The sequence below is a fragment of the Onychostruthus taczanowskii genome, unplaced genomic scaffold (assembly GCF_017590055.1).
Source record: "Onychostruthus taczanowskii isolate IOZ18803 unplaced genomic scaffold, ASM1759005v1 scaffold73, whole genome shotgun sequence".
NCBI lineage: Eukaryota > Metazoa > Chordata > Aves > Passeriformes > Passeridae > Onychostruthus > Onychostruthus taczanowskii.
In genome coordinates this window covers 4,123,549-4,148,219 of record NW_024505118.1, presented here as the reverse complement: position 1 = coordinate 4,148,219, position 24,671 = coordinate 4,123,549, and the positions used below count along the sequence as shown (strand labels likewise).

The 24,671-nt window shown below is 45.2% G+C and overlaps 1 protein-coding gene across 1 annotated transcript; it reads left to right on the top strand.

Moving 5' to 3' along the window:
* Positions 1 to 465: 465 nt before the first annotated feature.
* On the top strand, positions 466 to 23,800 carry DGAT2 (diacylglycerol O-acyltransferase 2). The gene is made up of 8 exons (XM_041422396.1): positions 466 to 599; positions 8,815 to 8,934; positions 9,917 to 10,024; positions 10,835 to 10,905; positions 18,284 to 18,488; positions 21,578 to 21,752; positions 22,436 to 22,638; positions 23,424 to 23,800. The coding sequence occupies exons 1-8, from the start codon at positions 560 to 562 to the stop codon at positions 23,576 to 23,578; spliced, it is 1,077 nt and encodes a 358-aa protein (XP_041278330.1). The 5' UTR covers positions 466 to 559; the 3' UTR covers positions 23,579 to 23,800.
* Positions 23,801 to 24,671: the final 871 nt, after the last annotated feature.

The following is a 24,671-nucleotide window of genomic DNA, read 5'->3' as shown; positions in this document are numbered from 1 at the left end:
GAAATAATTCTTGGCTGTGATGGTGGTGAGGCCCTGGCACAGGTTGCCCAGAGCAGCAGTGGCTGCCTCATGCCTGGAAGTGCTCAAGGCCAGGTTGAATGTGGCTCAGAGCAACCTGGTTTAGTGGAAGGTGTCCCTGACCACGGCAGGGGGCTGGAAATGGATGAGTCTTAATGCCTGTGCTAATCCAAATCATACTGTGATTCTATAAAACAGGGCATGAAACAGCCTGTACAGGGTGCGGGCCTCTGCTTGGTCTCCCGGCTGCTATCCCTATCCCACGTAGAAATCGGCATCGCCGGGACCAAGAACTTCCCTCCACCCTCAGGCCTGGGCTGAGGGACCCGGGAACCCGGGCGGGCTGGGCTGGGCCGGCCCGGCCCGCCCCTCCACCCTCCACCCTCCCTCCGTCTCCTCCTCCTCCTCCTCCTCCTCCCTGGGCTATATATGGATACACGGCTCCAATCTCTCCTGCTCCCTGGCTGCACCCGGGCCGCGGAGAGTGGCGGGGCTCCTCCATCCCATGGCCCTGCCCGAGTCCTGACCGCGCTTCCCCACCATGAAGACCATCATCGCTGCCTACTCCGGCGTGCTCCGAGGTACCGGCGGGGACAGGGCAGGCGGCGGGAAGGGCTGGAGATGAGTGCTCGTGCCCGGAGGGGGATGCTGCGGTGCGGAGCAGCTTTACGGTGGTTCAGGGACTGGGATGGGAGCAACACCGAAACAATCGGCTTTATGATATTCCTCCTTGTTTTTTTTTTTTTTTTTTGGCCGCGGAAACGTTGTTGCAGGGGAATAAGGAGGGAGGAGAGCGATGTGCAATGGCGGGGAGGGAGCTGTAGCTTTTCTTGGGTTGAGGATTACAGGTCTCTGCGCAGGTTTTGTGTTTCAGTGGCTCGGAAGCTCGGGGTGCGCTTCTGGGGCTGTTGGAAGCGGCTCTAGCTGGCCTTGTACATTTTGCTAAGGTGCAAACTACAGTGAGTTTGCACCTTTGCAAAACGTGGGCGTGGGGCACTTGCGTAAAACGAGTCTTCCCCTCCCCCTCAGCCCCCTCCTTTTGTCATGCTAGGAAGAGAAGTGTCGCTTTATCGCACTGCGTGGCTGATAAAGTTCAGTCTCGATTTCATATTCATAGAATTTCATTTAGCTTGGAAAAGGCCTCTTTAGCGAGTCCACCTGTTTCATAATACTGTGTTCCCCACACCTACATCAAGGGGAGAGGGGAAAAATGGCAGCATGTTGCTATTTTTGCTGTCTTATAATGAGGAATTTCGTGGTAGCCAGTTCTGCCGAGTTTGCTTTTAACAGCCCTCCGTGCTGGGAAGTGACTTGTTGAGAGAAGTGGAACGGGTGTCAGTGGCTGGCACCCATCGTGGACAGAGCTGCTGCAGACACTGAACACTTCCCTGCACGCCGGAACATGTTGGTTAAAGGCTTTGGAGAAAGTATGGGAAGTCCCAAATCACAAGCTACCTTGCCTGCTTGTAAAGGCATCTCAAAGGATCTTCTAGGAATAAATTCATCAAGTTTAAATGTTTTGCTAGATAGAGTTTTGTATCCCTTCTGAAAGGGTGCTTGTCTGGAGAAGGGTCAGGATTTGCAAACCGGGGGGCTTTGCGTGAAAATGCAGTTGGACAACGATTTAATCTGTGATTTGTGGAGGATCCTTGGGTGATTGCTCTGTGTTGTGAAAGGCTTTTTGCCCTCAAAAAGCAAACTGCTTCCAGGGATGAAGAGACCTGTGAAATGTTTTATTGATTAAACAAATCATTAGCAGAGCTGAAATGACATGAACGTGGTGAATTAACTTTTGAAGTCTTGTTTTTGCACTGGGTGTAGAGCTGTTGTTGCTCATCTCTGTCAGGATATTAGATTGATCTGAAGGATTGGTTATGAACTGACTGGGGAGAAGATCTGCATGTGTTTCCTGTGTTCAGATCTGTTTCTTAAAATAACTTTGCTTGCTTGCATGACTAACAGAGGACAAGTTATATTTTCAGTTGAGAGAGGTTATGTGAATTAGCATCATCCGAACTGTTATATTGAGAGTTAACTGCGAAGTAAGTGCAGAGAATAAATAATTCAGGAAACCTGTAAAATATGTAGGGTTGACCTGAGACCTCATCAGCCACCTTGTTGGCACTGGCATGTTAATGATGGATCTAGGACACATGCATAATTCAAAATGGACTGTGGTTTAGGGACAGTGATTGGCCTCATCTCTAGATAATCCTGATTAGTGATGGAAAGCTGTCTTAACTCTCCTCAGGTCAGTTTTCCTCAGAGGCACCTCATGGGGATCCTGCAGTGATATTTGTGCTTTTTAACTTAATTTAACTTATTTCTGCCTGGGAAGACAAGGGATGTTGCCTTGGTGACTGCAACATCTACCAACCCCTTGCCAGTGCTGTAGCCTGCATGGGCAGGAAAGCACAGGACTGGCTTCAAAGCCAAATCGAGGTGCCTCCCAGAGGAGTTCTGGCTTGGACTGGGTATGAAGATAGTGGTGTGGGACCCTGCAGATCAAAACTGGCAGAGGTGATGTGGTGTGGAGGTTCATTCATGAGACCTTATGTAGTACTTGATCATGTTGAACAACTTGCCTCACTACAGAAGATGTGTAGAACAAGCCCACTATATTTTTTTTTCCTACTTCCCTGAATATTTTTTTCCAAGTATCATGCTTGTGCAAAGGGCTGACTTCGGAGTGAGCATCTGGAAGGCTCATACTGTCCTTTAGTCTTACTGTTTTCCTGGCATCTGATTTTGCTCTGATGCTGGTAAATTTGGCTGAATTAAGTCTGATTCTATTCAAAAACAAGAAAAAAAAAAAAAGTGCAGGCATCTGCCTTTATATCCATCCCTGTATGTATGCAGAGGAATGTCCTTTGATATCAACCCAGTGCTGCAAAAATCAGAGCAGACCTTGGGCCAATGCCTAGGGTTGAATGATGCTCTGAGACACCTGGTTGGGTAGGAGGGGTTGTGGTCTCCTCATCTTGACCTGCCGCACTTTGGCCATAGGATGCCCAGGAGGTCTCCTCCTTGTGTTTGGCAGAGCAGCAAGAAGGTCTGTCTCATCCCTTCCCCTGAGGAAAGATGATGGTGTGGCTGTAACCTTGAAAGGCTGTCCTGTGCTGAAATGTCTTTTCTAATGTTACTTCATCAGCAAGAAGTTTGGGATGAAGAATATGATCTTGCTCAGCTTTACCTTGGAGTTAGTCTTACACTGCATGTGAGGTTTACCAGACCTGAGTTCTGCTCTGGGGTGGGCAGCCTGGGAGCTCCTGTTTTGGGAGAACAGCTTCACGGCTGGCTGTAAGGAGCTGTTGTCTCTTGACAAAGTTCCTTGAGAGGTGAAGGTCTGGGCTTCCTCATACGAAACCCCTCTTTCAGAGTTCTCATGTGCTCTGGACACACTGAGGAGCTGTAATAGGATGAGTAATTTTCTCTTGTCAGACCTGTTCAGTGTTGCTAACTTAAATCTAAACTTGTTGGCTGGTCTGGGACAGCCAACAAGCTTAGATTGTGGGTCTTGTGGTTACATCACTTTAACATACATATTGCTGTGAGTGTGGAGACCGAGGGCTGAGTTTAGTGCTGTAAATCCAGAACTAACATAAGTAATCATGACAGATTTGTTTCCTGGGTCTGGAGAATCCCAGCTCCTTTCTAAAAGAGCTGATAAAAATTTTTATTTGCATGTCCCTGTTCAAAATATTGTTCATCTCCAGTTGTAGACACACCATACTGCAGATAATACGTAATTGAGTAGCTTCCTGGGACAGGAGCAAACTGTTCTAAAGCTGTGTACATGGCAGAATGACTATACTCTATGCTGATTACTCATTATTTTCTTAACAAATTGTTTACTCTATAGTGAATATGCTTGTGCTTGGGGCACCTAAGTAAACCCAAGACACGACCCAAGAACATGTGTTGCTCAAGGGGTTTTGCAGGTGCACTGTGTGCTGTGTGGGCTCCTGCTCTTGCATGGGTGGCTAAGTCCTCCTGAATATTTTAGTACTGGTCTGTTTTTCTTATCTATCTTTGTTCCAATTTCTGCTTCTCTGCAAAATATGTGGCTCAGAATGTCCACTTGCAGCTTATGCTTTGATGGATCTAATACGGTTTTCCTCTAAATAAGCCATGTGCAGCAGGTTAATTATTGGCCAAGAATTAACATGCTAATTGTCTGGAAAGAGTGGCAGATGAAGCATGGCTTTAACAAGGATTCAGTGTATTTTTAACTGCATGTAACACTTGTACTTCTTCTCAGTTTATTTCTTATGTTGACGTTTAATTCGGTCATGTCAGTTTCGTTTTTCTGGTGCCCACCTTTGAATTACTTCCACTCTTGAGATCTTTGATTCTACTTCCCTGGCTAGATAAATGTTGTCTGTGTAATTTATCTGAAATAAACTGTGCTAGAAGAGCGCGGGATGCTGAGTCTGTAATGCAGGAGTCGAATGCTTGGTCAAACCATTTGCTGATTCCAGGATCTCCTTGGCAGCAACTCCTGCATTTGATGTTAGATGGAACTAAATGATAAAAATATGGTGAGCCCATCACCTTGCAGGATAGCTGGCTAATGTCCCTGAGCTTCCTTGGAAGGCTGCAGATGACTGCCATCTCTGAGCAGCAGGGAGGTCTCCTGGAGAAGTTGTTACTCGGTCCCTTGTGAGGAGGAATGTCCTTGAGAGCCATGCATGGCTTCGTGCAGGGAGTATGCCATCAGTACTCCAGGGAACGGGCTGCAGTGTGAGCTGGAGACCAGCTCATCTGAGACCAGGAAAGCTGTTGGTAAAGTATTTCTTTACCAAAGATATGGTGTGCCAAGGCTGACCCTGACAGTCATAGAATGGCTTGGGTTAGAAAGGATCTTAATGATCGTCTAGTTACAGCTCCCCAGTCAGGCTCTCCAGTTCTGGGACAGGTACCCTGGAAAATGCTCCAGGGCCTGTGCTGTGTGGCCAGCACAGGATAAGCTACTGTCTTCAGTGGCAGAAGACAGGGGTTTGGCTTTCTTCAGGACCCAGGATGTTTCCTTGGGAGAAGACTGATAAGAATGTATACGAATTATAGTTATGTCTACCGGGCCCTTTTAAACTAGGTTGTAAGGATAATCTGTTCCCTGAAAGCTACAGAAAATGCCTTGGGTTTTTAATATGTGAAAGGTGCTTGGAGTGGGCCCTCAGGTGAGCGATTAGGAGGAAGTATTTTCTCTAATGGACTGAGCTCAAGTGTCAGTGTTGGATTTTTCTTCTGTGGCTGAGTGCCAACCCCCCCTTCCCCCCCATTTCTGTTGACTTGTCAAAGCTCTTCCACTCCGTGTAACTAGTAACTGGCCTGGTTCTCTAGAGCATGGAGGGTCTTTTCAAAAATGCCTCCTGGCTACTGAAGCTGAAAGGAGATAAGGCTTGCCTGGGGGGTTGTGTCAGTCAGACATGATGAACAAGAAGCTCAGGACTGTCTGGGAAGGATTGTCGTGGCACTAAACTCTGTAAATGCCTGGTTGATGAAATGGGTTAATCTGGAGTCTGCAGGTTTGGTGCAAAGGTAGACCTGATGAACTTGACAGGTTGACTGACCATTCCCACGGTCCTTTCCTTTGCTACTGGGCATCTTTAATTTTTTAACTGGGAATTAAATGCTAATATTCAGGCCATGGCAACTAATGACTTTCCTGATGTCTTGGTTTGAAAAGACAGGTGTCTGCTGAGGAAGGCAGGAGCCTCCCCTGAACTGGAAACTCTAAACCCTCTCCCTCTGAATTTTTATAAATTTTGCAATAAAGGGGGGCTCTCAGGCAAAGATATGGGAGCAGGAATAAGAGTTCTTTATTAGAGAAGAAAATAAAAATAAAAAAAACCAATGCAGTAAAACAAACCAACACTGACAGAGTCAGGATACAACCTGACACCCTGTTGGTCAGGGTGTTGGTAGCAGTCCAATTAGAATTGTGGCTGCAGTCGTCCTGCAGTGGCAGATGTGGTTCTGTTGGAGCAGGGATCTTGTAGAGGGGTGTAGTCTTCCTCTGAAGATCCAGTGGAAAAGGCAGCTGTTGCTTTGGGAATCTGGTGGAAATGCTGTGCTGGTATCCCAAAATCTCAGATTATATCCAATTAGGAATGCTTGGCTCCTCCCTCTGGGTGGAGCATCTCACAATGGGATGCTGTAATTTTATCAGTCCTGCAGTGACATTCAATAGCCCATTAACAGCAGATGTCTCCCTGGAGGGAGGATTGGTCATGGAAGAGATAAAAGAAAAACTGCCCAATTAACAGAAGATAACTGCCCCACCTCTAACAGTTGGCAAATAGAATACACATTGCCTTGCAATCTAGGACACCTGATGTGGAGAATATTGTTCTCTTTGAAGGATATCTTTGCTTTCAGCAAATAACTGACCCAGGACATTTGTCCAAGGGCAGGTGCTTAGAGCTGTCTGGCAAACCACTGCCTTCCCTCTGTCTGCAGGTGTTGAATGTGAGTTTTATGTGGTTTGAAAAACAAGCTGACAGGTTGACTTGTGCTACTCAATATTGGCCTGTTTACAGGGATGGCAGGCAATGCCTGCAATTTGTTCAAACATCTAGAAAATGCTGAAGTACAAATTCTCATCTAGAGGGATAAACAGCTGTTCTCTTTGGTAAGAGGATAGGGATTTAGCTGATCTGAGGCCGGAGTGTTTGGTTTATGAAGCCAAAGAGGTTTGGTAGTGTAAATGCAGGTGCTGGAAGAAAAAAATGGGGGTGGGCTTTTCTTGTGAGTCACAAATCATCTCTAAGACTTTTGGCTTCTTTTGGAGGACATAAATATATGTCCAGTGACACCACTATTGCTAAATGCTTTCTTTAAACTGGTATCTGGTAATCCTCAGTCTATATCAAGTCTGTCCACATGCAATTTTGTAAGGTTTTTGGGATAGCAAATACCTGGAGCTGTGGCCCCTCAGCAACAGTTGAGCAGCCTGGTCTAGTGGAATGTATCCCTGCCCATGGCAGGGGATTGGATTGAGATGAGCTATAAAGGTCTCTTTGAATACAAATCATTCTAAACCCAAAGATTTTTTTTATGCTTGAACAGGTAACTGGCTTTGTAAAAAATAGGGTGAAGTTTGTCCCTCACCCCAGATTTGGGGATTTGCTGCTAGATTTTACAGCATGGGATTTCTGAATCTCACTGCTTAGATACTCTAGTGTGGCAAATCAATGCCCGGTGACAGTTTAACTCAACATATTCTCCTGTCTCGCCTCAGAAACAGGAGAACTACTTGCTGGATTCATTCTTAATACAGCACTATATTATTTTGTAAAGAACTGCCTACAGCTCTAGCTGTTGTTTGAAACTGGATTAGTGCTGTAGGTTTCAGTTTACTCACAGTTGCAGTGGTATAATCTATCCCAGCCTAAAACTTGATTTGCTTAGAATAATTAAATGCCCAATGCAGTACTGGGATTGTTCATGTAACATGGACTAAACAGAACCAAGAGTCTGAACTGGGTGGTCTGGCTCTAAATTTAGACTGCAGCCTTTGGTGTGGCTCCCCCACTGAATGTTGCCAGGAATGAAGCATCTCTGGGTAACATGTGCCAGTGTTTCACCACCCTCATAGTAAACAACTTCTTCCTTACCTAATCTAAATTGACCCTAATTCCTATGAAACAGTTGCTTTACATATTTAAAGGATGCACCAGTGAGAGTATCTTTGTAGAAACTACCAAAAGTCCTAGTGCCTGCTTATAGCTAGAGAAGCTATTTTCAGTGACTTTCATTTGACTGTGAACACTTGCTATGCTATTACTACTAAAAGGTAATATCCTGTCAGTTAGAACTGAACCTATTCAATGTAATAGCTTCTTTCATAGTCCTAATAACAGGCTGATCTTTAAATACAGAAGAAAATATGTAAATACACATAAAGTGATTTGTATTTTGGTCAGTTATTATGGTGCTTGTAAATTAAGTAATGAAGAAAAGTGAAGGAAAACCCACTTGCAAGTGCTTATTTTTGGAGGCTGTGTGTAGTATCAAAAGCTGCAGTGGGTGGTTCTTCATATAGAAAGTGTTTTCAGTGTTCTACCCATTTTTGGGTTTTTTTCCCACTTGAATATCTTAGGCTTCTACAAGAGTGGCTTTCAGCTCCTTCCCTCTTATTTACTGCTTTAGGAGTGCTGATAGTGTTCCTTCCTCCTAGAGCTGTGGATCCTCAGGGTTGTGTGTTGAGGTGTTCTGCCAGCACTTGGGCTGTGCTGGGGAAGGCTGGAGCACAGAGCTTTCCTTGAACAGCCCTGGGAGTTCTGCAACAGGCCTTGTGAAGGGTGGATGAGAATAGCTCAGACCACAGCCAGGTGTCTGCTTCTTGTGGTTTGAGGCAGCTGATCTTTATCTTACTGTGAGCTCATGGGGTTCCTTCTTATCAAACACCACTTAGAGGAGCTGGCAGTTTTAGGTGAGGGTATGTATTAGGAGCATGCATTAACATCCTCTGCATTTTTATGGTCAAGGTAACAGAGGCTTGCTCAGGTGGGTACTGATGATTACTCTTTAATCCCCTCCAGTATTTTGAAAAAAACTGGATGTTGGCAGATGGCAATCCTTCCTCTTCCAGGATGCCCAAACTCCATGGAAAATACCAGCTTTTAGCAAGCCTTGCTCTAAAAGCAAACTGCAGATTTATCTGAAACCTCTTACTAAAATAAGTTGGACTTAATGACCCTTCTTTCTGTGATTCTGTTTCAAAGGAAAAATATTGTTTCCTTTGCTCAGTGTGCAAATGTAACTTTATTTCTTTTATTTTTCTTTCTTTAGGCACAGGATCGAACATTCTTTCTGCTCTGCAGGATTTGTTGTGGCTATTGAAATCCAAAGTAGAGAAACAACTCCAAATCATCTCTGTGCTGCAATGGGTTCTCACTTTCCTTGTCATGGGTAACACCTTTTGGACTAAAGCAAAGGGGTTTTGGCTGTAATTCAGGATGAATTTTAATGCAAAACATTAATTTCTTCATAATTGTTACTTGCTAGATGCGTACTGCAGCAGTGTAGTTCCTGGGATACATGGATACTGTAGACCAGTTACATTGATATTTTCAACTATAAATGACTTCCTGGCTCTAAAAAACCATAAGAGCTATAGAAAGACTGACTGATGTTTAGCTTGTGTCAGTGTCTACCATGCAAATGAGGCTGAAACAATTGGAAATGTCTTACTTGGCTGGCTCATGGGCATATCCACAGAGATTTCTTAGAAGCAGCTGGTAACTGATGCAAGTGATTGCAAAAGGAATGCCTTCCTCTTGGCTTAGTCTCCTTCCAGGAGGTATCAGAGATGAGCAAGAATTGTTTGTGTTAGACCAGTAAAAGAGTAAAGCCTGTTTATCCCTGGGTACTTGGATTATGTGAAACCTCAGGCTGCTCTGCTCCATTGGATTGTTAATAATTAAACTGGAGAATGACTGCTCTCAGCATCTGTCTTGCTCTACCTTCCCAATTCAGTTTGTGCTAAAATGACAATGTCATTTCTGGGTGGGATCCTTGGCAGCCTGATGGGATGGCTGATACAGAGCTGGTGTAACTTATGGAAGTTGTGTGTAGCTGTGGGGGAAAAAAACCCATTGGTGTGGGCCACTAAGAAATCTTCGTGCTCATCAAGTCTGATGAAGCAGCTGCCCTTCCTGGAGATATGAGATGCCTGGAGGCACCATTAAGGGGAGGTTGAGGTTTTCCAGAGCTCTAGAGGAAGCTGCATCAGCCCTACATAAGGGGTTTTTGACCAAATCCAATTTATTTGAGGATTAATGACATCAGACTGAGACTAAGATTTCAGCACAGAAGAATCAAACGGCAAGGGGTGTAAATGGAGACCAAAATCTGATGCAATCTTGTTTTCTTCTTTCTTGCACCTCTCCAGGTGTTGCTTGCACTTTAATCCTCATGTATATACTGTGTACAGATTGCTGGGTGATTGCTGCTCTATATTTAGCCTGGCTGGTATTTGACTGGAATACACCAAAGAAAGGTAAATACTGCAGAACAGATACTTGTTGTTAAAGTGTCCCTGTCTCCATATTTGGACAAAGAAGCACTTCCTTGTAATGCATGACTTCTCTTCTTAGTGGAACTTGGCTGAATCACTGACCAAAAGCGTTATTCAGTGAAACATTTAAATGTCAGCCCTCAGCATGAACAGTGACTGCAGGTTTCACTGATGCTGAGGGCAATACAAAAATAACATTCACTACTATTATGCCATTGCTGGCTTTTACTAACATTTATAAGGCCTAGGTTCTTTCTTTACTTCAGAAAGATCTAAAGATTCAAGACCTTTCTGTCCTCTCCAGCTCTTGAAAGGTTCAGATTGTGATGTGATTATCAAGGTGTGGCTCCTCTGTAGAGTCAGTGTTGCTACAAATTAAGCAGATGACTTTATTTTGGGAAAAAAGCCCCAAACCTATAGGAGCCAGCTCTGGGAACCAGTAGTGGTTACAAGCTCTGGCAACTACTTTTATAGCCAGATGAGCACAGTTGTCCATTGCTTCAAGATAACTGAAACCATCCAGGATTTTGGCCTTTCCCAGAGGTTGAATTGGAGTGTTTCTAGTTTGAATTGTAGAGTTGTCTACAGGGAATTTGCAGTCAAGCCTTAATTTTCTTGAAGTACCTTGTATTCCAGAGTGTGCACCAATTTCAGTGAATGATGCAGGTCTCCCAGTTGGAGGGAGGAAAGTGTTGATTCCTCTAGTGAGACAGCAAATGCTGGAGTCCTTTAGGCTTTTTGATAGACATTCATGTGGAAAGAGCTTTAAAGATGATTCATTTTTTTCAACAGGGGGAAGAAGATCCCAGTGGGTGAGAAACTGGGCTATATGGAGGTACTTCAGGGATTATTTTCCAATAAGAGTAAGTAAAAGTTTAACTCTGTACCCTGGGGTTTAACTGCTTCAGTGTCTTGTACTGGCACTAGTCTATCTATGAACTGTAAGCAGGACATGGATCAGTTACTATTGCCATACTACTGCTCGTGGCAGCTGTGGTTAGAAAATCTGAAATGTATTACCAGTGGTGGCAATGTGGTTGCCAGAAGCTGCTGTTTCTAGTGGTTTTACCAGATTCCTGGAGTCAGTCTGCAATCCTTGTTCATCTCTCCAGCTTCTGGAGACACTGGCGCAGGTTGTCCCAACAAGTGGTAGCTGCCTCATCCCTCAAAATGTTCAAAGCCAGGCTGGATGGGGCTTGGAGCAGCCTGGTCTAGTGGAAAGTGTCCTTGCCCGTGGGAGGGAATTGGAATTGGATGATCTTTAAGGTTCTTTCCAATGCAGATCACTCTGTGATTCTCTTCTGTGCTGCAGCAGTCCTGTGTAGTGCCTGACACTAACACTATTCCCCTCTCATAAATCATAAAATCTAGCTCAGTTTTTGCCTGTTTTCCAGTAACACTTCTGCTCTGGGATGTATTGGGCCAGAATATCTGGGACCTCTGTGTACCAAAAGTCACAGCACTTCACAGGGAGCAGTGAAATTTTGCTTTGGAGAAGTGGATTTTCCAGCAGTGGGAATAGCTTCAGTTCTCCAGCTTGTAACTTGCTCACCACATACTTGTATTTTTCCTACTGGTTCAGACATGTTGCAGAAAGAGGACAGGACTGCCAGACTGCTCTGGGACCACAGAATTAGCTAGGTGACTTGGAAGGGAGCAGGGGTCAAATTCGGCTAGGAGGGAACTCGATCCTCTTTGGAAGGGCACACAGCTGAAAGGACTATTATGTAAGGTTGTTGGCAAGTTTTACTCAGCTTGAGTATGAGGGAGGGACCTTGATACAGCTTTTGAGCTACCTATCCCCAAGATAGTCTAGCCTCAGAAAGGAACAGGGAATCCAGTTCCAGCAGGATGCCAGAGCAGCTTAGACTGGATTCTTCCTTTGCAAAGTCACTTGAACTCTCAGGGTGCCTGAACGTGCTGCTGGTGAACAAGCCTTTTGTTGTACTCTGAGAAGCATAAAAACATTTAGGTTGGAAAAGACCTTTAAGAGAAAGACTGACCATTAACCCAGCACTGCCGAGTTCACCATGAAACTTGCTGTTGTTAACAGGTCATTCTTGGCAAGTCTAAGTGTTCATGGAAAAATTCACTGTGCTTGCACAGGCTGAAAGTCATCCTGGGTCTCATGGCTGACAGAGAACTGAGCAGGCTCTGCTGTTGAAGATGGGTCTCATGTGTGTTGTGTTCTAGTACCAAGTCCTTAATGCTGCACTAAACACTGCTGCCTTGGATATTGCTGAAATGGGCTCTGTTGTGCTGGGGACTTGGTTCTAAAGGGTCACCTGTAGTGCTGGTTCTGCTGTTCCATTATTCCTTGGATGCAAATTTATCCTTGTCTTGATGGAAATATGCTTTGCAGAAGCCCTGCAGGTCAGATTCACTGTGGATATTAAAAGTTTGTCAAAGAGCTGGGTTGTTTAGGTAGGTTTGGAGATGAGATGGGGTAGATAAACTAAACTTTACAGCAGTTTTTAAATAAACACTTGCTAGTTCACATATCTGTTTGTAGGAACTCCTTATGCTTGTAATTCCTTTGCTGCTAAGGGGGAGGAGTTGTGCAAGGTCTATGGAGTCCACTGGTATTTCACATGCAAAGGGCAGAACAGGAGGGCTGACAGCTGGGAGATGACTCCTGCACGTGTTTTGGGGGAACAGCCAGCTGGCTGCAGGGTTGGGAAAAGCTGCTACAGGGATCTTAGGGTTAAAGAGGTGCTAGAAGTGTTTTTCTGCTGATACAGGACTGATGCATGAACAATGCATCAGCATGAGCAATGAATAATGTCTCTGGATATTAAGAATGGTACCAAGAACCAGAATGCCTTGGGCTTGCTAAGAGCATGTGAACTCCTGGGTTAAACTAGTTACCTGTTCTTTCCCAAGAGGGAGACAGGTCTACAGGGATCACTTGTTTAAATGTTCTCTCTGCAAAAATAATTTTTTTCCTGGATTCTGATCTGTGTAATGGCTCGGGAGGACTTGGTTTGTGTCCCAGGCTTGTGGTTTGTCAGGACAGTCCTCTGCTGCTTCTCATCCTGTGCCATGTGTCTGCTGAGCACTGCAAGGACAGATCACGCCAATGACAGTCACACTGGTGGCACTTGTAATGCTGAACTTACCTCCAGCAAAGTCTGCATATAGAGCTGTGGTAGCTGCATCCATACCTGCACAGGCACCAGCTGTGTTGGGCTATCAGCTCAGATTTAATTCATAGAATCACAGCACAGCTGGAAGGGACCTTAAAGCTTGTTTCATTCCTCCCCTCTGTCATGGTCAGGGACATCTTCCATTAGACCAGGTTGCTTCAACTAGGCTGTGTATCCTGGCCTTGAACACTTCCAGGGATGGAGCAGCTACAGCTTCTTTGGGCAACCTGTGCCAGGGCCTCACCACCCCGCACAGACAAGAATTTCTTCCTATTTGGCTTGCTCTGTTAGAGAAGCTGCATGAGAATCAAGCTCTGCTCCAATGTTTGTGCTGATTAGGCTGCTCTCACTAGAGTCAGCAGTGCCTCCCAGCCTGAGACTATTGTACCCATACCTGAAGATATGAGGTCATGTTTTGTAACACCAGGTGGATTTGGAAAGCAGCCTGAATCTGGCTCAGTTACTCAGCATGAGCTGAGTTGGCCACATTCCCACAGACTTCATGCAGCTGCTCTGATAATAACCTATTTTAGGGCACTAGAAACTTAAGTTTGTCTGCTGGTTAATGGCAGGCCTTGTAAATAGTGCTTTAAGCTAAGCAGCACGTGAAGTGGCTGAGGAATGTTCCAGTGAACTGAGTCCTGGGCCTGAAGTGGTAGGTGAAGCCCAAGCCCTTGCAGGTGTATGCATGGGGCTGAACTGGAGCAGACATCACCTGCACACACCATCTCAATCTCATGCTGTTGATCCCAGCAGCCTCCTAAGCACATGGTGATGTGAGGATGTTGTGCTGGGAGTGCCATGACCTAAAGGTTTTGTTTAGGTAAGGAAGCTGTCACCTGAGCATGTGAAAATCTCCACTAGAAGTAGGGCTCCAGATAGCCAGGGCTTCAGACCTTTGGCTTACCTTTGTCAGACAGTGACCACTTCAGGTGTGTGCAGGGAGATCTGCTCACTGCAATGGGAGAGCGGGCATCTGGCCAGAGCAGGAATTGCTGCCAAAAGTGTCTTTTTTTTTTTTTCTCCCCTCAATTTGTCTTGTATACTGTGTCTTGGCTAGCTTCCTGGTAAAGTTCCTCCTTGATTGTTGTACATGATTTACAGAATGGAAATAGAAGAAGGGTTTGATTGCTCTGTCCTAACCTAGTGTAGTGGAAGGCATTCCAGCCCATGACAGGGAGTTAGAACAAGCTGATTTTTAATGTCCCTTCCAAACCAAGCCATTCTGTGAATTTGTGACATATGTAATACTGGGAGCCTGGCGAGGGGTACTCAGGTCCTGGCTTGCACTTCTGGGAAGGTAGGATAATTTCTGCCATCATGCTGCTGGGTGTGATGTGGCTAAGTGCAGTTCTTGGATTGTTTTGCAAGCTTACATGCTCATGAGAGCTGCTGCTGGGATCCTGCAGGATGAGCTCTGGTTTTCTGCTCTCTGCCTGCTACCATAGTCAGTGCTGCTCAGCTCCCACCCAGACAACTGATTTTTTTTTCCTGCTCTTTGGCTCCTGGTGCTGAGCACCAGTGGTTCTGCAATCCTTTCTCCACTACTGAATGTGCCACTGTTCCTAAAAATAAAATTGGCAATATGGTTCTTTAGCTGTATCCGGCAATCAAATGTTAACACTCATTTTCTTTACACTATTACACTGGTTTACTGCTTCTGTAGGCTGGTTTAGTTCTGTGTAAAGAAATCTATTATTATTAGACAGGTAGATGGACTTTGCTCCCAGAGAAACAGGTTTGGTCTCTAACAGCAGCTGGGAACAGGTGTGTTAGTGCAATGGGGTGAAGGTTCATCTTCACTCCTAGTACTGATTGTCCAACTGAGATGCAGCAGGGATGTGCTGACTCTGCCTCACCATGGGAGCACCGAGACCCCAATGATCTGTGTGGGAATGGAGAAGACCGTGGAGGCAAAAGGAAAAACCAGCTGGAGGTCCAGAACAGAGTTGCAGCGGTGTTGTTTAGTAACAGCTACAGCAATTCCTTGGGGCAACCTGATAACACTGTTTGCTTCTCAAGGGGAGGGGTTCAAAGAACCAGCAGTGAGTAATCAGCCGCCTGAAGAGAGGCATGGAATCATAGGATGGTTTGGGCTGGAAGGGACCTTTAAATGCATTCTGGTTCCAAAGCCCCATCTTGTGCATTTCACTATCTTCACTCTTGCTTGAGTCTAGAACTACAAGATTTACACTGCCTCAAAAATTCCTGCTTCTAGATTAAATTTAGGGAGAGATGAAGGTATTGGCGGGTCATACCCTCTCTGGGCTGAGTTTGTGCATTAGCAGATTCAAGACCTTCACTTGCAGAGAACCCTGTCTGATGTCTGTTGGTCTTAGGTTCCCTGGCTTGACTTGGGTGGAAGAACACATAGAATCACCAAGGTTGGAAAAGACCTTGAAGATTGAGTCCAACCATTCCAGTGCCTTTTGGGTAATTTTTCCTAATGTGTAATCTGAATCTCCCTTGGTGCTACTTGAAGCTGTGTCCTCCTGTCCTGTCACTTCTTCTCTAGGAGAATAGACTGAACCTCACCTGCACCCTCCATGTTTACCTTCTGTGAGCCTCTGTGTTGTGGGACAGGTGTAGAGTGCAGTGGCAGCATGAATGGGATAAACAGGGGAAAAGCACACATGTATGAATATGAGGCTAAATCTCAGCCCTTCTCCCTTGCCTTTGTTTAGCTGGATCCCTGCATACCCCTTGTCCAGCTCCTGCAGTGCTGTGGTTGACTGATTGTCATGGGTGTTGCCAACTCTATGGCTCTATAACAGGAGCTCCTGGAAAACAGCCATGGCAATAAGGCTCCAGCTTGGCTGGGGCTCCTGTTAGGTATCCAAGCAGTGGGCTCCACTGGGATCTGGGTGTCCTTGCATGTGGTGGAGGGGTTGGAGCAGAAGAACAGCGTGTATTCCATATGTGTGGCTCTGCCAAGCTCAACATGCAGATGCCTCGTGCTCTAGAATGATAAGGACAAACCTTCTTTCAGCTGTCTTTCCTATTAAAGGATCTGTGCTTGGTGCAGGCGAGAGATGAGGCTTGGAAATTGCTACCTTGCTCTGACAGGAGCTTTAAGGAAGGAGTGTCTGCTGCTTGTGCAACCAAGCCATGTGTCTGTATCTGCCAGGCCTGTAGTCAAAAAGTCAGAATATTGTCTAGGTTGGAAAAGTCCCCCAAGATCATCAAATCCAACCATTCTGCTAGAACTGCCAAGGCCACCACTAACCCATGTGCCCAGGTGCCACATCCACAAAGCTTTTAACTCCCTCCAGGGATGTGGTGTCCACCACTGCCCTGGATAGCCTGTTGTAGAAGTCTCTCTACACCTGAGGAAGAATTGATAAGATGGAGGGGTTGCTTACCATATCACTACTTTTTTTCCTGGAGGTAGGTTTTTCGTCTTTAGTCTGTGATCCCTGTTTCTTGTAACTGATCAAGGCTACAGCCCTTCTATGCTGGGAAGTGAAAGCAAAGTCTACTAATTAGGAAAGAATAGGCAAAGGGGCTCTGCAGAGCTGTTGAAACCACAAGCCTCTGTGCCCTCTTCCTGGAGTTCTACATGGCCTCAAAGTCAGAGGAAGTTATGAAGAGGGCCAGTCAGCTTGCAGAACCTGCTGCTGCATCATGCTTATATCACAGCTGCTGTTTTAAATAGCACAGGAGCTGTAGCTTCATCTGGGGCAGGGCTGAGAACAGGGAGAAGGGAATCAAGTTTCTGGGCATGCTGCTTTAGTCGTGCCAAGACACTCTTTGTCCGAGGCAGTGGGGTGGGTAATGCTGGTGTGACATCTAGGAAATCTGTGGGGGTTTTTTTCTTATGGGAACTGATGGCGTTTGAATATACAGTTTGAGGGATGGGGTGCCAAAGCTTCAGCTTGTAGGTCTGAGAGCTGTTGGGTGTTGCAGTTGGCAAAACGTGGCCCTGTTGCAGCCTGAAAAGAGGAGATGTTCAGATTCGATTTTAGGAAGAGGTTATAGACTCTTAGGGATGTGAGGTCCTGGCAAAGGTCGCCCACAGAAGTTGTGGCTGCCCCATCTGTGGAGGTGTTCATGGCCAGGGCTTGGAGCAACCTGGTCTAGAGAAAGGTGTCTGCCTGTGACAGAGGTTTGGAACTGGATGATCCTTAAGGTCTCTTTCAACACCAGCTATTCTAACATAAGGAAAATTAAATTTGATCCCTATTTTTGTAGGATGATGCAGCAACCCTGCTGTGTTTTGTCCTGTGTGCTTCCTCAGACTGCATGTGTACTGCCTGGGGAAGATGCTCTGACACATGGGATGCTGCTGCTACCTATAGCATCAAAAAAAGCACCCTCTGGCAGTAGTGGTACCAGGGAATGGGTTGTTCTGTGCTAGCTAAGACAGCTGTGGAGAGTCCATGCTCTGCAAACAGAGGAGCAAATGGTTAGGAATATTGCACAGCCTGAAAATAATGTGATCACAACTCCTAGTGCATGCCCTGCAGGAATCAGAGACAGCTTGAGGTGTCTTGTTGACACTTTGGCATGTAGGCCAGGACAGAACCTCTTAAAAGGAGGGATAATTTCCAGTGGTTACCACCCTTCTGCACATTTTCCCACTTGGAAGGTGGTCAACAGGCCCATTAACTGGTTGGCTCCTTTTTCAGGCATTAGGTGAACTTTCTTCTCCTATGAGACAGTGATGTTTATGTTCTTTCCTCCTCATACTGGGATTTGAGCCACTAACATGCTGAGAGAGGGCCTGGAAGGAGGTAGCTGTGGCTACAGCACTGAAGAACTTGATTGGTTTGGGCAAGAGGTGTGTCAGAATACCTTAGGAAGGAGTAAAGAAGCAAAAGGCCCAGGCTGCAGCAATCCATGCCCTATTCCTGCCTGGCTGGCTGGCTTCTTGTGTCCGAGATCAGCCTGTTCATCTTGCTTCCTGTGCTTGGGAAACTGAAGTCTAAATGTTGCTCCTACCAGAGCCTCTGAAATCCAGGAGAGCCTGTACATGAGCTCTTAGGCTGTTCTCCCTCATAGGAAGAGAGACAAAACCTGAGGGATATGAAGTTTTTTTGCTTCTTGCACTTTTATTTACTATCTGAAAATATCCATCTCTTTTTTTCTTTCTTAGCTGGTTAAAACCCACAATCTGCTGACCACCAGGAATTACATTTTTGGGTACCATCCACATGGCATCATGGGCTTGGGTGCCTTTTGCAACTTCAGCACAGAGGCCACAGGTGTTGGCCAGAAATTCCCTGGGATCCGACCATACCTTGCTACCCTGGCTGGGAACTTCAGGATGCCAATATTGAGGGACTACTTAATGTCTGGTGGTAAGCGCAATCACACTGTGCCATTTCTGTTTATACTCTTGGCTCTGAGCTGTCTTCACCTCTGTCAAGTGAAAAGCTGTGTTGGAAACTCATGTAACCACTTCCTGCTGGTAGCACCACCCAAACATTGCTTTCATAGAGCTGTCAAGAGGAAGCTGTGAATAAATGTGAGAAATCCTGTCTAGTGGAACGTGTCCCTGTCCCTGGCATAGGGTTGGAACTGGATGATCTTTAAGGTCCCTTCCAACCTAAACCATTCTGTGATTCTGTGAATATGACTAGTTCGGGCTGCAGGGGCTGCTGTTCCTCTGTGTTCATCCTTAACTCTAGGATACCCTTGTCCAAAACCATAGTAAAGATATCAGACAACTGGTCGTGGAGCAGGTGGAGGCATGGAACCAAGTTGTGCTAGTTATTGTGTGAAGGTACAGGAAGAAATTGCACTGACTGAAAATACTGAGTAGCCATGGCCAGCTTGGCTCCTGGGCTCACTACCACATCACTTGTCACACATCTGTGTTTTGTGGTAGTGAATGCTGTCTCCCCCAGTTGCACTGCTCGGTGCCTGCCAGGGGTAAAGAGTCTGAAGTATTGCACGATACCAGCTGTTCACAGACCCCCTTCCCTGAATGTATTCCTGTATATGGATCCCACAGATGATGCAGTGATGTGAGTGTGCCAAATTACCTGAATAGGTCTGTTTTAATGGAGCCCAGGATTTTAATGCTGGACGGCTTGTAAGTTGTGACTGGGCAGAGGAAACAGTGTTTAAAATATCAATGAAGCGTTCTTGCATGGCCTGAGCTTCCTTTTCAGAGTGAGGGTGCCTGTCAGTTAGAGGTGAGGGAGTAACACTTAAAGACTGTGAATTGAACAATCCAGTAAACTGTTTGCTGTTTCTGGAACTGATCAATCAATAAATGACTTTAAAACAGATATCTTAATAAGACCATGACTGGGAAGACGATAGGAGTAGCTGTACCTGACTCTGACTTGCTAGAATTGACTATTTCTGAGATTACTGTCTTACTTGAGGGAGAAAAAAACTAACTGAATCTGGTGCAGAGAAGGTGTTTGTCCCTATCTAGAAAAGGCATATCTCAAGATGGTTTTTGTCTTCCTGTACTGGTGTTGCTGTGTGAAGCCCATAATTTGGGAATTCCCAGGACAGCAGTACATGAGAAGTTGGGATCTGCTTTCCAGTCTGTCACATCTGTAAATTTAGTTGTGTTGCTTAAGTTTCCATGCAGTCTTTTTATATTTTAAAAAAACATCTTTAATCTGTTCAGTATGACTGGCAGACAAGTCTTGTGGCCAGCCAGAGCTGCTTTCTCCTTTTTGGAAAGAATGTGGGAGTAGGCATTAGCAACATCATTGCTGGCTTGGCTATCTCTGAGCATTGTGTTTAAACCAGAGGAAAAGGGTGCTTCTTTGGTTCCTAGGGTCTAAGCAAGTTTAGAGGTGTCATGATGTTAACCTTCTGAAAGCCATAATTTGTCTTCACTTTCCTGTATTAAAACTTAAGGGTGCTGATACAAAGGCTTTAACATCACTTAGAAAGTGCTGATAATTCCCTCAATTCTTTTTTCTGTGGATGAACCACTTCCAGGTGGAATTATAACAAATCCTAACACTGTACCAATACACATAGTTGGTTTACAAATAGTATTAATTCTTAATTTCCCAGCCTACTGGAGGTTAAGGTACAACAGGGATCCTATAAGGCATGAGGGCGTGACCAGAAATCCCTATATCCTGTGTGAATGTGCTGAAGAGCAGAATTTTATCTATTGCCACTTGTCTCCATGTCTCATTGCACTTTCTGAAGGAACTATTTGATGCTGTGAGCAGCAGTAATCTCCCCCTGCTAACAAGTGTGAAAGAGCTGAACATAAATCTGTTACCAGACCTGTGTAGCCAGCATGAGCCTTTGTGTGGAGAATGGGACAAAGTTGAAGCAGTGAGTATAGCCTGAGCCTTTCAGAGGAAAAACAGTCAGAGATGCAGTTGTGCTGAAAGAAACTAATTCTTCATCCTCAATTCCAGCTGATCTGTCTCAAGTGTGGTCGGCTGTGTTACCTGGAGCTGGGATAGGTGATGACCTTGATGCCCAGATAGACATCAAGGCTGGCAGACTTGTCCTGTCTAAGACCCCAGGGCCTGTGCATCATTTAGTTCTTAGCTCAAGCAATTAATACCATGTGAGTGTAATAGGGTATGATCTAAAGTACTCAGATCAGATGTGTTGTGTTAGGGGAGCGTAAGTGATGGCATCCCATTTTTTCCTTGGCTTATTCTGGCCAAAAAAAGTGAGGCAGGAGTGAGCTTGGACACCAATAGTAGGATAAAGGCAAGAGTTTATAGAGCAGACAATCAAAGTTCTTTACATTTTTAAAGCAATACAGAGGAAATTAAAGGTGTTGTCTCTGGGTTTTCATTTCCCTGGAGTGGGGACTAGTGCTTTAGGGCAGAGATTGCTTACTAAAGGTGAAGGGAGGTCCTGCTGTTTGCAGTGTGGAATGGAGGGAAAGACCTTCATAGACACTTTCCTCAGAGTATGGGTTTACATAAACATCCTGTCCTGTAAATTGCAAGAGCTTCATATTATTTCAGATCTGTCTTAAATGCTTGTCCATTTATTCTTTTTATATTGCTAAATCTATTCCATATCTATTCCACTACCTAATTTTGCTGAGGAATTGGTCAATATCAGACTCTCATCCATCAAAATAACACAAATGCTTTCTTCCTTTCTAAAGGTAAACCAAATCCTACTGTAAAGTTTACATGGAGGGAGGATGTCTGACCACCAATGCCTTTGATATCACTAGATACAGAAAATCCTTGCTGAAGTCTTTTGATAAAGGAGAATTATTGAGAGCTGATGTTTGTGGAGTTTACAGCTAGGTCTGAACTGTTTGTTTAGTTGAGGGATAGGTTGCCTGCTAATACTACCTGCTCTGACCAGAGGGAGGTTGGACAGCTCAACTTGCAATTGAGGCATAAACTTTGTGCTACAAGTATGAGAAGATCCTGAAGTCACCAGTCGGTCTTGTAGCGTTACCCTTGTGTCTGTCTGCTTAATCCAGGTATATGTCCTGTGAACCGTGACAGCATAGACTACATCTTGTCCAAGAATGGCAGTGGCAATGCCATCATCATCGTGGTGGGAGGGGCAGCAGAGTCCCTGAACTGCACCCCAGGGAAGAACTCTGTGACGCTGAAGAACCGGAAGGGATTTGTGAAACTGGCTCTACGGCATGGGTAAGGGGCAACCTCAGTGCTGGAGCAGTACTGCTGCCATCTGGAAGGTGCTTTTATTTGAACAACTTGGTCTAGGTGAAGATGTCCCTGTTCAGTGCAAAGGTATGGGACTATATGGCCTTAAAAGGTTCTCCTCCAGCCCAAACCATTCTGTGATTCTGTTCCCTGAAGCAGCTGATACCTTGGAGGGATTCTCCTTTCTGCAGTTTTGCTGTGTTGTGTGGGTGTTTGCTCAGAGCATTAGACATGAGTGTCCTGTGGCTTCTTCCCCTGAGCAAGGTGCAGGGGTAGGGGGATCCCTGGGACAGCAGGAGGCTTCCATGGCAAGGAGAGGCATGTCAGTATGGGGTGATGACCTGTGCAGTCCCCCTGATCCCTATGTGTCTGAAAGGAGATGGCCATCAAAAACAGGAGTTGAATATATATGGAAGTGTGTTCCATACCTGACTACACAGTGTTCCACAGGCCCATTGTCAGTACAATTCTCTTGTGTGCCTTCAAAGTACATCTATTATGTCATGCCAAGTCTGGCTGGCTTATGTCAGTACCTTGTGCTGCAAAAAAAGCTCTGGGTGATGGTACCAGCACCTGTGCAGCCTGGCAGAACACACAGCAGAAAGTGTGGGGCTGTCATATGAACTGCAGTCTGGGGGGTGGGGTCCTGAATCTTTCTGTCTTTCTAGAGCGGACTTGGTTCCTGTCTACTCCTTTGGGGAAAATGAAGTGTACAAGCAGGTGATCTTTGAAGAGGGTTCCTGGGGAAGATGGGTTCAGAAGAAGTTCCAGAAGCACATTGGCTTTGCTCCATGCATCTTTCATGGCCGTGGCCTCTTCTCCTCCAACACCTGGGGGTTGTTACCCTACTCCAAGCCCATCACTACTGTTGGTAAGGTTTTAGTATAAACATGCTGTGTGCCTCTCCAGGTAGCAGAATACTTGAGTCTATGCTGTACACCTGCTGTAGTTTGGTATTGGAGTCTTGACTATAAAATGGCTTTCCCTTCTATATAAAAACCTTCCAGCAAAACTGAGAATGAGCTAGAAGAGTTTCCAGTGGTTACAAGCCTTCAATCAATGTTCTGCTTCCCGGCAATTTTGCAAGAGAGCTTTTTTTTGGGGGAAAAGGCTGTAGCTCTACTGTCTTTGGCCTTGGATAGCTAAAGTCAGAAGCAACCTGGCTCCCATATTCCAGTGGGATGCATGCCTGACAGTTGGGTATTTAAAGCCAACCCTAAAGCTTGCATTTGAGTCTTCTAACCCAAAGCAACAGGGCTTTAATGGAGGAGGGGAAAAAGGTCAGCTTTGCTTTTGTGGTGTGTATAGGGGAATACCTAAGAAGAACTGACTCTTGGCTCATGTTAATTGAGGAGGAATTTATCACTCTGCTGTAAACAGAAGGGGGACTTCCTAGCCACCTTGAACAGTAGATGCATTTGTGTAGCCAAAGTAGATCTGGTATTGCTGCAGATGTGGTGTGTGTCCTTGTTGTGGGACAGTTGTGCTTCAGAGCCTGGTAAAACTGTGAGGAATCAGGCAAACCTCTGCTATAATGGCAAACTTTGCTGTGCCAGAATGGATGTGCTGAATGACCATAGCTGTGTCCATAGAGGACAAATACTTTAGGTTGTAGGAGCATTTAAGCTAATGTGGATTTTTCCCTTTTTTTATCAGTTGGAGAGCCCATCACCATCCCCAAAATTGGTAATCCATCCCAGAAGGATGTGGACTTCTACCATAGCATATATGTGGACTCGCTGATCAAACTCTTTGACAAATACAAGAGCAAATTTGGCCTGCCAGAGACTGAGGTCTTGGAAGTCAACTGAAGGCACTGGCTCAGCAGCACCTCTTTTCTCAGAACCAACACATCGTTTCCAGGAGTCCAAGTTGTCACTGTGTACTTGAAAGCATGTGTGGGTGTATGTATTCTTCAAAGCAAGTGTTCAAAGTATTGCTAAACCACTTTAAAAATAATAAAGGCTTTGCTTTAGAGAAATCCCATTACAAACATCTTTTTATACAAAAAATAAAGCACAAGTCCCCCTTGCTGTGAGGATTTGGATAAATGATTGCCTTTGTAATCTGCTATATAATGCTGTTGGATCACCAGCAATGGATTAGAAAAATTCCTACAGCTACTGTACCCACTGGCACAAGCAATTTTGGGAGAGTAGGATGCATCTGGTTTTCAGTTTAAAAAGCAGCAGGTTGATTTGAGCAGCATGGCAGTTTTACAGGTATGTTACACAAGAACACTGTTGAGACATGCTTATGTAGTACTAGAGTATTTCTGCTTTGGAAAAGCCCTTTCTGGAAGTACAGTTGGGCTGCCAACCCCCCTGGTGTGGCATCTATGCTAGATGGTGCAGAGAGAGTCAGGTGAAGCTTGATCCACAGCATAGTGGATGATTTTGTGGCTGTAAATTCACCACTATTTAAGCTGTCAGTTTAGAAGCAGATACGTCCCAGGTGCTGCTTGCACAGAGGCTTGTAGCTGGAAATATGAGACTTCTTCATAGCCATAAAACTCCAAGGGTAAGCTCTAGGAGCAGTGGGGTGGTGCAGTTGTGTAGCCCTGGTGTTGTAGACTTTTAGGGTAGGCCTTAGGGAGAAAATGCAGTGGGGCTATTGATGCAAGTGCTTTGGATCCCAGAAGTATTTGGGGAAATCTAGAGGTTACTTCTGGCCTGAAGATGGCTTCTAATTACTCCATCCAGTGAATGTAAAGGAGTAGCCTTTGCACACATAGGATCTAAAGTGAGCTACTTTTAAAAAAGTATTTATAAAATGTTTTATGTGGATGTTAACACTGCTTGTATTGAGATTTCTTGAGAGTACAATTTGTTTATGTATAAACCTGAAACACTGCACTACTTGCATGTCTGACCTGCCTTTTCAACCATTCAGTTGAGTATCTTG